Below are 12722 nucleotides of genomic sequence, written 5' to 3'. Positions count from 1 at the left end.
TGCAGTGTTGACAACATAAGCCAGGAACTCAGAGTGCTGAACACCCACCTAGCCGATCTCTCGCACCACTTCGGCACACTGGCCTACCCTAGCCACCTCTGTCAGCCTCATCAGGATGGCTCAGGTCACCACCACTGAAGAGAAAGGTGGCACTTCAGGAACTCAGGTCTATAGTTTCAACCTTGCTAGATTAAGCCATGTGTGCTTGCACATGTACCAGGCTTTGGTCTGGAGGCAACACCACTTGGTTTCTTGGCCACGTACTGTACTTGCCCCGCATGAAGGCCACTGCAGATCCACTGATGAGAACAGAAGAGACTGTTGCAGCCTTGTACAAGTACAACCCAGATGCCATGCAGCAATCACATGATTTAGGGAAGTGACTGGTCCATCACATTAATATGCGTACTTTTCTTGAATATACTTGAATATTCATATTGCCAGACCACTTTAAGTAAAGAAGAAAAGCTAGAAATGGTCTTCCCCAGTGTGTGTGACCTTTTTTATTTTAAAACATGTCTCTGGCAATAAAAATGTATTTTCAAAATTATAGAGCAGTCTTTTTTTTATTTTTATAGGAGCGACCATTATAGTAGTAAGTGTCATAAATGTTAAAACACTTGTGGTGGTTCTTTCAAACAAGATCGTGATAATTTAGAACAGTAGCCCTGTTTGTGAGAACAATCCAGTTTGTGTATTGTGTTATGCATTCTATAGGAGAATTATTTGTGTCTTTTTTATCCAAGTAGGCTCTGCATTAGTCAGACACAAAGTCAAGAAACTCAAACCTCCATAGGCAAAACTGAAAGTTCTACGAGTCTCCCAGTTTCTTAAATTCATAAAGAAGGGGAGAAATTTCATTTAGGGGGATGGGACTAAATTTATTCTTGGACATCAGAAAGAGCCATGCAGGGGAACAAGGGAGGTATATAGGGAGTAAAACAAAGAATCCGTGCTCCACATAATTAAAGGCATTCTGAAGTCACAGAAACAAGTTCCTAAAAGGCAAGCTATGTGTAGACCTCTGTGGTTGAAGAGAGACTAGCCTCTTCCTCCTTCAAGTTTAATGAGGATTCCAACTTTCTGTCTGGCTTCTTCCTGTTATGACGCTTTATATCTTCAGTGAGAAGCCTCCAGGTAGCACAGAAGAGGATTGAGTGGCATTCCTCCTCAGAAGTTCAAATCTGAAAAGTTGTGTTCCTAAAAACGGACTCCGTAGAGGGTTTACAGGCCTACCTAACCCTGTTCATTAACAGGCACTTGGGCACATCTGTGCTTCATCCAGTTGCATTTGTGGGTTTTGGTAAATAGAATCTTTCCTCTTTGATGTGGTTGGCTCGGGTTCTCTTGCTCTGCTTTGGGGATGGGGAATTGATGGTCATCCATGCATTGTTGCACTCCAGCCAACATGAACAGTGGTCAGGGATGATGGGAAGTGCAGTCCAATATCTGGAGGCCACGGGTTCCTCATCTGTTTTGTGGACTGGTCCAGTGGTGTATGTTTGTAATGTTTTGTTTTTTACACAAGTAGGTTAGGCGAGAGAGGAATTCTCAAGGTCTTGTTTGGCTTAAGACAGGACAATTTTTTAGCTTGGCATACTGTCTTAGTTACACTCAAACGCAGGCAGGAGCAGATGCACTGAGGCCAGCCAGCCAGCCACTTCTTTATCATAGCTCAGTGGCGGAGCATCTGTTTTGCAGCAGAAGGTCCAGGTTCAGTCCCCACCGGCATCTCCAGATAGAGCTAGGAGAGACAGACTCTGTTTGCAAGCCTGGAGAGCCGTGGCCAGTCAGCACGGACAGCACTGGGCTAGATGGACCAAGGGTCTCTCACTCGGTAGAAGGCGCTTCCTGCATTCCTATATGAGCCTGCCTTATTCAAGTTGGACCCTTGGTCATGCAGCCCAGCACTATTTGGCTGCTGGTGGCTCTTGAAGGACTTGGCAGAAACTTGTCTTTCCTACACCTGCTGCCTGGTGTGTCCGTTGAACTCCATTCTAGTTTTGAATCCGAGGTTTCCTGCTTGCAAAGCATGTCTCCCCGTCTCCCCCCGGAGCTATGGGCATTCCCATGTCAGCTCAAGGAGTTGTGCTAACTGGCCCTTGACCTTGGATTAATCCAGGGCAAGGATAGCCCTTCTCCACAATGAGGGTATTAAGTTAATCAAAACAGATGTCTTTTAAGTCCCTAACTGTACAGTGCATTGCCAGAGTGCTTACTGTCCTTCACCTCCCTATCCCCCCACTTCTGCTGCATACATTTCTAGCAAGCACACTTGGGATCATGTGCAGGTTTTTGCCTCATCTCAGATTCCCCCTCCCCCACTCCAAAGCACAGAAAGAAACTCAGCCGGTCAGGATTGTCAATACAAGCCAAGCCTTTGCTTGTTAGAGACAGCAACAGGAAAACTGGTGAAGTTAGCTTTCAGGACATACACCCTGGAGAATTCCCACAAAGAAAACAAATGTGTGAACGAAAGCTAGCACTTAAATACTCTGCCTGTTAAAAACTTCTCTTGCTTAAAATAAACCAAAATGTGTGTCAGGGTCCAAGAAATACTGATCTAAGAAAAACTGAGCTCTCTGACATGTGTAAACCTAAGAAATGGCAGATTGAAAGGCCCTACCTCTCAAAACATTCATACTTTTCTGCTGCCATGCCTATATACTAGAAAGAAAAAAGAATGTTACTAGCCTTTATATACCAGCTTTCAAGAGGAATCTGTTCACTAGCTGACTTCAAACTTTTTAAGTAACAACAGCATGTTGCTGTGAATTCCCTAAACAGCAACAGAGGAAATGGAACCGACAGGCTTATGTTGAATTTATCCACATGGCGTCAGCACTGGATCTGATGCCTGAGTGAAATAACAACTCTTCCCCTATAGATTTTTGCATACTGGGTTGATGTGCAAGGTGTAATAATAATAATAATAATAAATGTGATACTTTGTTTTTTGTATCTATCATCATGTTGTTCACCTTATCATGAAGTTCTCTCCGCTCGGTACAGTAAGGCCTGATTTTATGGAGCATTTGGAAAGCCCTGGCCTGTGTAAGCTTCCATTGTTCACCTGGTCACATTTAATTTTTTTCCCCGTATACATTTAAGTCCATTTAAACACGCTTGCCAAAGTGAGCTGGGCCCTTGGCTTGTTAACTTGGGGCACCAGTAATAGCCTGAGACGGGCATCCTTGGCATGCTGATGAAGAGGCCAGCATATTTGACAATGCCCAATGGGAAGCTTGTCCCAGTAAGAGCTTTCCATATGTCCTACTTCCTGCGTAAATCAGGCCTAATACAGAGTACAGGTTCCAGCGAATCAAGGTGGATGAGCAACTACGTCACTAGTTAGGTTTTGGCTACATTCATGTGATTCTTTTGACACCTTCTTTCCAGATGCAAGTAGCAAAGCTGTTCCAGGGACCACAACAGCCGAAGAAGCAGCAAGAATCTTGGCAGAGAAACGTCGTCTTGCAAGGGAGCAGAGAGACCGTGAAGACCAGGAAAGAGTTCAAAGAGAAGAGGAGGAAAGGTAAAACAAAAAGGGGGGACAGTCTTTCACAATGTTTTTAATAGATGTAACTACACAGGCGTGCACACACCCCTTCTGCTGCTGTTCTCTCAACAAGGAGGTTAAGTTGTGAATGGCATGTTTGAAAATGCAAATGTCTCTGGTCATTTCTGGCTCTGCTTTGAGTGACTTAGCTTGGTAAATCAGAAGGAAGTCAGTTCTCCCCCCAATTTTGCACTGCTGGAATGGAAACCTCCTGCCTTGTCATGTAATGAATAAAAGCACTAAACACTTTAAAGCCATAAGTGGCCTGGGACCAAAACATCTCAAGAATTACCTTCTTCCACATGAGCCAGCCTGACAAATTTACTCACTTTTAAGGCCCTGCTTTCGGTCCTTCTGCCATCAGAACCACACTGGGTTGTTACTTTTTCAGTAGTGGTGCCCAAGATTTAGAACAGACTTCCAAGGGAGGTCTGCCTGGTTGCATTCTTGGCTTGATTTGAGAGGGGCAGTTGCAATCCTGCAACTTTTTTCAGGGTTCAATCGAAAAGGCAACAGAAGCGTAAAAGTTTCCTTAGGCTGTTCCGTGGCTTACTTATTTTTGTTACTTTATATTGCTTTTGTTTTTATTGTAAGCTGCTTTGGTTATTTGAGAGATAGGTGGGGTATAAATGCATGGCTTGGCACCTGAAAACTTTCTTCTTTGATGTGCTTTAGAGAGCTGGAATGAAAAAGGCAGGATCTGTCATTAACTTATTTGGAACTTCTAGGATCAGAAAAGAGGAAACGGCCAAGAGAGCTCTTGAAGAGCAGGCACAGCTGGAAGAGGCCCTCCGAGAGCTGGAAGAAGAGAGGAGGTTGGAAGAGGAGGAACAACAGCGGCTGGCAAAGAAGGAGAGAATTCGAAGGGAACAGGAGGAAAAAGAGAAGCTTGCTGAGCTCCAGCTGCAGGTTTGGCCTCCAAGCACAGCCGAATCGGGCAAGACTTGAGAAATGGGTCCACATTTTGTGTTCTGGAAAGTTCAGCAGTCTGCAAAAACTCTTCGGGCAGGGGAGGCAGTCTAGTTCAGCAGCCAATGATCTAGTAGATCTTGGATTTCATTTTAAGTTTGTTAAGACCATGTTAAGCTCCATTTTTAATATATGCATCAACCAATATTGCAATACCATCTAAAGTTGGGTGCAAACTCATGTCTTTTAATGCTCTGACGGCCTTTTGCCACTGCTTGAAGGTCTTTATTTAGTCTGAGTATTGAACTTGTTGAGGGGTTGGTGTGTTTTGGACTCCCCAGAAACGCCTGGTTATGGGTTTAGCCTCCTTGGGATTTCTGTAATGCAGGTGTGAGGAGCCTGTGGCCCTCCAGATAAGGTTGGACTCCAGCTCCCATCGTCCCTGACCACTGGCCATGCTTGCTTCAGGGATTGATGGGTGTTGGAGGCTTCCCAGCCCCGCTGTAATGTGCTAGCCTGCTGTCCCTGCCTACTTAGTAACTGGTGGTTTGAATTGTTTTTCTTAAGAAGAATACACTTCACCTGACAGGTTGGACTGGCTTGTTGCTTATGGGCTATGTATTGGGATTTGGGCTGGGACGACCCAGGTTCACATCTCCTCACTGGATGACTTTGGGACTGCCTGTCTCTCAGCCTAATCTACCTCATTGGGTGACAGTTAGGAAAAGGGGGTAAGCCCACATCCATGTATGTCGCCCTGATCCCACTGGAGGAGGGGTGAAATGTATGTGAATAATCACGTCGGAAGTGAAGCAAGTGGGAAATGGGGGGATGGCATCAACATGCTCAGGGAAGTACTGAGGTTTGTAGAAATTCTAAAAAATAAAACCCAAAGCCTCCCCCTCCCCAAATAAATAGCTCAACGGGGACTGAGCCTGCTCAGTAGCTATATAGTGTGGAGAATTAGTTGGAGATGATGGGGGTGAGGAATGCCCTGATATAGGGGAGACAAACCTGCAGCCCATAGACCATACCCAGCCCTCCAAGAGGTCTGTTTCCAGGCACACACACCCAGATGCCCTAAATTTGTTGTTTTTTAAAAAATGGCCAGGTCCACTTGTGCACTTTAGCCACACCCACTTTGCTATTCCGTTCCCTGGGCGATTGGCCATGGGTCAATGTTGCCTTCCACCCAAACCAGATGAGGCACCACAACGCTAACTTAATAGCAGATATGGAGAGCATTTAGCCCTCCAGGTGCTGTTGGACTCCAACTCCCACCAGCTTCTGAAGCCGGCAAGACCAGTGGTCAAGAATGGTGGGGGTCCAGCAACATCAGGAGGGCCACCAGTTCTCCATCCCTGGCTTATAGTACCCTAGAGCAGTGCTTCCCAACCTTTATGAGTACGGGACCCCCTTTGTAAGCTCAAAAAAATTTGTGACCCCCCTCATGCTAATTGTAATTTTAGTCTGTTGATTGAAAAAAATGGTGCGTGGCAAAATCACATCTCCAAATATCCCAAAAGCTTTGCTGAAGTTGAGATATATTATGTCCACAGCATTCCCACAGTCTGCCAGGGAGGGTTACCCAAATGAATGATTTACTGGTGGCGATTTTCTCCTTCTCCTTTTAGCGAGAAGAGGCTGAAGCGAAAGCTCTGGAAGAAGCTGAAAAGCAGCGACAGGAGCGGGAGCGAATCATGCAGCAGAACATGCAAGAGAGACTGGAAAGGAAAAAGGTACCTGCCATCTGCTGTTGGTCATCTTTTTCAAAATAGGGGCAAAACGACTTATGGAAAACAGCTGTTGGGTAAACTTACATGAATGCAGCTGTTGTGGCAGACACAGTTAAAGGCTGTGGTTTGCAGTCTTTTTTTAAAAAAATGTATACTGTTGGGGGGCTGTCTGTATTTGCTCTGTAGCCTAAAGGAAATATTTTCTCCCTTTCATTTATTTTATTACGTTTCTCCTACATTCTCTCTATGCAGCTCAGAGAAGCTTGCCAGGCTTCCTCCCCATCCCCCCCGACCCATTTTATTCTTTCAACAACCCTGTGAGGAAGGTTGCAGGAGATCTCATGAGTGGCCCAAGAGCACCCAATGTGTCTTGTGTAGCCGAGTGAGGATTTTAACCCAGGTCTCTCCAGTCAAAGGTCCAATGCTCTCTGACCACCGCTCCATACAAGCACTCGAGTCTCTCTGCAAATGGGGCAAGGAAAGGGACAGAATTGAGTCTTGGTGTTACCTAAGCAGCGTTTCTGTTGTTCAACAGAGAATTGAAGAAATAATGAGGAGGACCCGGAAGGCAGAGCAGAATGAAGCCAAGGTAAATATCTTTTAACATCTGATGAAGCATTTGTTGCCTCTGGTTTCTGTTGTTGGCATTCACAAGGATGTTGTAAGCATCTGAGCACTTAGGTAAATAAATGAAAATTTTAACAGTGGTGGTTTTCTCTGAGCTCCCAAACCCTGACCCTGGCCTGGCGCTGGAAACCCTCGCTGAGAGCTGATGCTGAAACCTCTGTAAGGCAACATACTCTTCCCAGAGGCAGATGCATAGTGCCTGAGGAGTAAGTAGACATGACTAGATATCAGACCAAGTGGGACAGAATATATCTTTCTAAACGTAATCTGGCAGCTGGCCTCATGGAGTCTTTTAACCAAAGGCTCTTAAGGCTTTGACCTTTTTTGCCTACTTCTGCAGAGTTGGTGTGTGTCTGATTCCTTTGGCTGCTCAGCAGATGCAAACTGGGCATAGGACTCTGTTACAATCAGTAACTCATTTCATGCTTTCTAGTCTCTTGCAACTAACTTTCCACTTTCTCTAATGCAGAACGAAGACAAATCAAATGAAGAGGATGAGGGTGTTGAAGAAGATGAGGAGATGGGCCTTGAAAAGCAAGATCAGCCTGGTAAGGGGTAGCTCTGCAACTAGCTGTGAAGTTCTTTGGCCCACGTTGTTGGCTGTCTTGGGGGTATTCCTTCATGATCTAGATAGGGGCTTGTAGGGCAGAAGGGTTTAGTCTCCTCTTGTATCAGTCAGAGTCCAAACCATAGAAACCAAACTGCACATGGATACACTTGTTGTCTGTCTGTTAAATCCACTTTTTGTATGAACTCTCCATAATCGTCGGGAAGCAGATTGACATTTCCATTTGCGATATTAGGTGTCCCAAGTATGATGTGGTGACTCGAATTCTTAATTTCAGAAAAGGCAAACTATGATGACTCCTTCCTAGAAGAAGGTCCTGAAGTTGTGTGCAATATGGTTGGGTTAAAAGATGGATCCATAATGGAGCCTGATGATGTCTTTGTAAATGGCGAAGAGCAGGAGGAGGTTGACCCGAGAAATGATGGTGTGAATTCCATGTATTTTACTCAGACAAGAGAAGCCAGGTAAGTTTGCTGTCCACACACGCACCAGAAGAGCCCTGCTGGATTAGATGAAAAGTCCATCCTGTTTCCTACAGTGGCCAACCAGGAGGCTCTGAGAAGCCCCCAAGCAGGAGATGAAGGCAACAGTAATCCCCTGTTGTTCCCCTACAGCTGGTTTTCAGGGGTAGACAGCCTCTGAACATGGAGGTTTCCCTTTACTGTCATGACTAATTGTTGTTAGGACAAAGTCATGATGGATTGGTCTTTCTTCCACCGGTTATGACAGCAAATTCCATAAGTTTAGTTGGCCCATGTTGGTGTCAAGGGAATTCTTCCCTCTAATTATATGAAGCAAGGGCAGATTCGTGTCTAAATTAGTTGCGGTCAAAGCAACTCTCAAATGGACTGGGTTGTCTTCATGGTTACATGTTGGAATTTGATCAATGAAAACTGTAGCTATTGGTTGATATGTCTAGACTGTAGCTTTCATCTTTTTCAGTGCAGATGCTTAGAATAAACAAAGCACCTCTTGACTGAAAAAGCCATCTTTGCTCTGGGATAGACTGCGGAACCTGCAGGTTCCTTGTGCAGAACCTGTCTGACCAGTTGAAGCAAACTTAGAAATCTCTCAATATGATATAGTAGTTGTGAGTTCTTTGAATGTAAAGTTTTCACAGAAGGTTTCTGCTTACAAAAGTGGAAGAGAACAAGAATGAAGTTGATACTAAAAAAATAAGATCTTGATTTTGAAATAAAATAGTCTATAGTCTTTCAAAGCAGCAAGTTGTTTTGGATAATTCTTTCGTTTTTCTGCTTGCATTGGTTCATGGGCTTAACACCTGATTATACAATGTCCTTGCCATCGCAGTCACACTCTCCCAGCTCACCACACAGCTGCCTGGCAGGCTGAGGGCTGAGAGGGTTTTAGATATGCAAGGTGGTGCACAGGGATAATGGCCACCCTACCCCCTCCTCTTATGCACACTCATGTGAGTTATATGGGGAATTCAGCAGTGGGGGAATTTGGCACCTATGCAGGCTGCCCTGGAGATCTCCAAGGATCATGTGCAGGCCATAGATTGCCTGCATTTGGAGAATAATTTAGTTGTAGTTCATAGCTTCCTTCCCAAATATTTTTTTAATAGCAAGGTTACTAGAGTAGTCAGATCTGTCTGGATGACCACCTCAATTCACCAGGAAAGTTATAAATAGTCTTAAATCAAAACTAGTTCTTCACCTCTCTCCCCCCAGCCCTCCAGCAAAAGAAACTGTTGTTGAAAACTCTGAAAACTTGCATGTTAATGAAGCTGATCATCCTGTTGGATTTATATCTAATCTGAATGGAAAATCTGAATGGAATTTTGAAGAAATAATTGATCTTGGCATACATCCCAAGACAACTAGGCTTAGTTCAGATAACATTGCTGCTGATAGTTCCACGCAGAACTTTAAAGAAGCTACAACAGTACCTGCAAGCCCCAAGCTGGCATTTGAAGAAGAAAGTTCCACGAATTCCTTGACCAAGCCGATAGAGACTGCATCAGGTAATATGTGCTGACTGGTGCCTGTACCAAATCTTCTCTCTTTGTTTTAAACTTGGCAAATTTGCATTGAATTTTGTACTCATGAACAAGGTTCTCAAAATATTTGAAACCTTGGGGGAATGAAAGGAATGGCACTAGCTGGCCTGAATTAGAAGAAGGGGAGGGGTTAACGTAGCTCCTTCCACTTCCTTCTGTGATGCAGAAGCAATGTACGATGTTCCTGGTCCCCCATTCTCTCTGTCCCAGCCACCTTTCTGTGAATTAACACCTTTGTTAATAGGCTTTTCTGTGTTAGGTTATAACAGCTGGTATAGCACAGTGGGGAGGAGAGCCTGGCTGGGAGTCCAGAGTCTGTGAGTTCAAATCCCCGCTCATGTCTCCTGGGTGTCAAGGGCCAGCTAAAGATCACCCCACAGGGAGTGGCTCAGGGGTCACATGCCCTACCACCTGTGCAGCCGTGGGCAAGCTGCATAGTCCCAAGGAGCCCAGTTGCCCCCCAGCTGGCAGTTGCGGACAAGGAAGGGGCTGGCTTGTGCAGCTGTGGCAAGCTGAGCAGGCCTTAGCCAGCTGGGGAGGACTAGCCTTAGAGGGAGGCAATGGTAAACCCCCTCTGAATACTGCTTACCGTGAAAACCCTATTCATAGGGTTGCCATTATTTAGGATCGACTTGAAGGCAGTCCATTTCCATTTTTCATGTTAGTTGATGGTGCCTTCTCTACCAGTTCCGCCCTTGCACACCAAATCCTTGGCTAGCTTGCCCCCTTCCTGATCTGCTTGAGACCAGCAAGCAGAACCATTTGATAAATAGACCTGTGTGCCATAGTAACATGTAGATTTATAAGTAGGGCTTTTTTGCATGAAAGTGCTTCGTGAGGTGGTGGGCCTGTCAAACTGGTGCTAATTTCTGCAATGCAGTTTCATGTACAGTGCATCTGCTGCTTGGCATGAGCATACTAAAAAGTTCTCTCTCACTTTTAAACAGAACTGTGAACACTAGAACCCTGGGAGGCCCTGATTGCGCTTCAGGAATTCAGGGTTTCATCAAGTCATGAAGGCCTTGTTTTGGAAAAGCTGCTTGTGAACCTTTTGTCCACCTCCAAACTTTATGCAGAAAAGTCAATAAACAAGCCTGACCTGCCTAATGTTGCACCTTGAAACCTTTTCAGGGAGACTCTTTTGCTGTTGCTTTATCAGATTTCATTAGTGGATCTGTTTAACAAGGTTTCCTTTTCTAATATAAAGGAAATAAAAATGTTCTCCTTTTGATGAAATGTTCATTAAATTGCCTGTGGGTCCTTAATTTTCCTGTAAGTGTGATATATGGTGACTTGTACTGGAGACTGACCAACTATTGTTGCATACAGAACACAGTCAGCCTAATAAAATAAAATCTAACACGTATTAAAACCAAACCCATCTTGTCACATGTTACTTCCCTCATACATTTGTCGTCATGGGAGGCAACATTTAAAGAGAGCTTAATTTAAATAGTTAAGAGCCTATGACTTTATTCTGGGTCAGGTGACAATTTTTGTCAGTTTCTACCATTAAAAAAACTCACTAGGGTTAAGATTGTCTCTTCCAGCACTTGAAAAGAAGCCCTCCTAGCAAGTGGTGTGTAAAAATGGGGAACCACAGTGTACAATTCTTCTCTATTCTGCTTCCTTATAGGTTTTAGCAGGGGGCAGCTTTTGGGGTCAACTTCTCCAAGCAGCGATCCTATGACCTTATAGCAACCTGGTGTGGTGTGTTTATGGGGATTGCAAGTCCTGTTAGTCCCCCTAACTACACACGTTGTACAGTGTGGAGATTTGCCATGAGACCCACAGTTAGGATGTGTGAAGTGTATGGAAGGCCAGTGTGGCTGAGGCCTCCAGCTAAATAACTCCGTGCATGTTTTAAGAGGGGGCCAAGGACACCAACTGAATGAGCATCTTCCCTTTGTTTACCTTAAAACCCATCTTTGTCATTAAGCCTTTCACAGGGTGGCCTTTAGTCATGCACCATCCATAATACATTTTAATAGGTGAAGCTTCTTAAAAAAATTTAAGTCAGTGCACATCTGAATGTGCTGCAAGAATGAAAAACAAATTGCATCAGCATCATGCCCGATCCATCAAGTTGGGCTGCTGTGTGGCTCCCGTTCATTTTTCCTGGGCTTGTCAGACTCTTGTGCAAGCCCCTAATAAAACTAGCTGTAGCCATACAGCAGCATAGCACCTGTCAGAGTCTTTCCATTGTGTGCTTGGCATTGGTTGAGTTTAAAAGTTTTTAAAAACAAACAAACACATGTATTTAAGTTGATCTTCACACATGTAAGTATTTTTGTGTGTGTACATAAAACCAGTATTAAACCCCTGAAGTTGTGTGTTTATTTTTTGGTCTTGTTAATCTTTTCTTCTACTAGCTTCATCTCACTGCTTGCCTCAGCTATCAAGGCTGCTGTCGGCATAAAGCAACCTATTTAGCCCCAGCCCCAGATCTTTGTGCAGCATGTAGGAATGAATTTTGCGGCTGCATCTACAAATTACCTAGAGCGGCAAGCAGCCTTGTTTTCATTCTACTGTCCTAAATAGCTAGGAGTCCCTTATCAAGCAGCTGCTCCCTTAAAAGATTCCTTTGACAAGCAACTGCCACTTCTGTCCCATATGGCAGCTGCTTCCTCAATCTTCAGTGCAGATGTTTGCACTGGAACACATTTCTTGACATCCCAGTTGAATTAGAGAGCCAGCCCCCTTCCCTTCTTGTTGTGGGAATCATTCTCCCCCAACCCCCTTGCTGTTTCCAAATATTTTAGAGCAGTGCCTTAGGTTCAAACAAATGAAATGTATTTTTGTATGATAGCTCTTTCATTCTGGCAGAGACAATCATTCTAACAAGCATGATGATGCTGATATTTTTTTGTGCAAACTGATGCCTGTTGAATGCTTTGTTAACAGCTGTATGTAAATACATATGCACTGTTAAATAAACTTTGAAATTGAAAGGTGTCTGTGATCGGTTATTAGAGGATTCTCCAAAACTATTGCTCTTTTCTGAGAGAAATGCAAATAGAATTTGAAACCCACTAATGTGTTTTGGCCAGCCCTACTTCATTGGTTCAGCCAGTGGCTTTGGCCTGCAAATGGGTTGCACATCTGTGTTTAGGGTTTTTAAGGGAAGTAGCGGTGGAGGCAAAGGAGAAAACTGGAAAAGGGTGGGGGAGAAGGTGGGCCTGAAAGGTTAGTCCTCATTCTGAAATTGTTGAAGACTGGCTGAAATTGTGTATTTGTACACCAGCATGCCTCAAATGAGGATTGCTTTGTGTTTATGTTCCTAATTCACACAGTGAAGAG

General features: G+C 44.3%; 1 protein-coding gene across 1 annotated transcript in view; it reads left to right on the top strand.

The window, feature by feature from the left end:
- MAP7D3 (MAP7 domain containing 3) overlaps positions 1-12373 on the top strand; it is a 44520-nt gene extending 32147 nt beyond the window's left edge. Inside the window, 8 exon segments of the mRNA XM_061598569.1 lie at positions 3400-3535; positions 4288-4468; positions 6103-6207; positions 6740-6793; positions 7301-7379; positions 7677-7863; positions 9094-9386; positions 10370-12373. Coding sequence (XP_061454553.1) covers positions 3400-3535; positions 4288-4468; positions 6103-6207; positions 6740-6793; positions 7301-7379; positions 7677-7863; positions 9094-9386; positions 10370-10377 — 1043 coding nt within the window. The 3' untranslated portion in view covers positions 10378-12373.
- The last annotated feature ends 349 nt before the right edge of the window (positions 12374-12722 follow it).

Source organism: Rhineura floridana, chromosome 16 (assembly GCF_030035675.1).
Source record: "Rhineura floridana isolate rRhiFlo1 chromosome 16, rRhiFlo1.hap2, whole genome shotgun sequence".
Taxonomy (NCBI): domain Eukaryota; kingdom Metazoa; phylum Chordata; class Lepidosauria; order Squamata; family Rhineuridae; genus Rhineura; species Rhineura floridana.
This window is presented reverse-complemented; position numbering and strand designations above follow the sequence as displayed.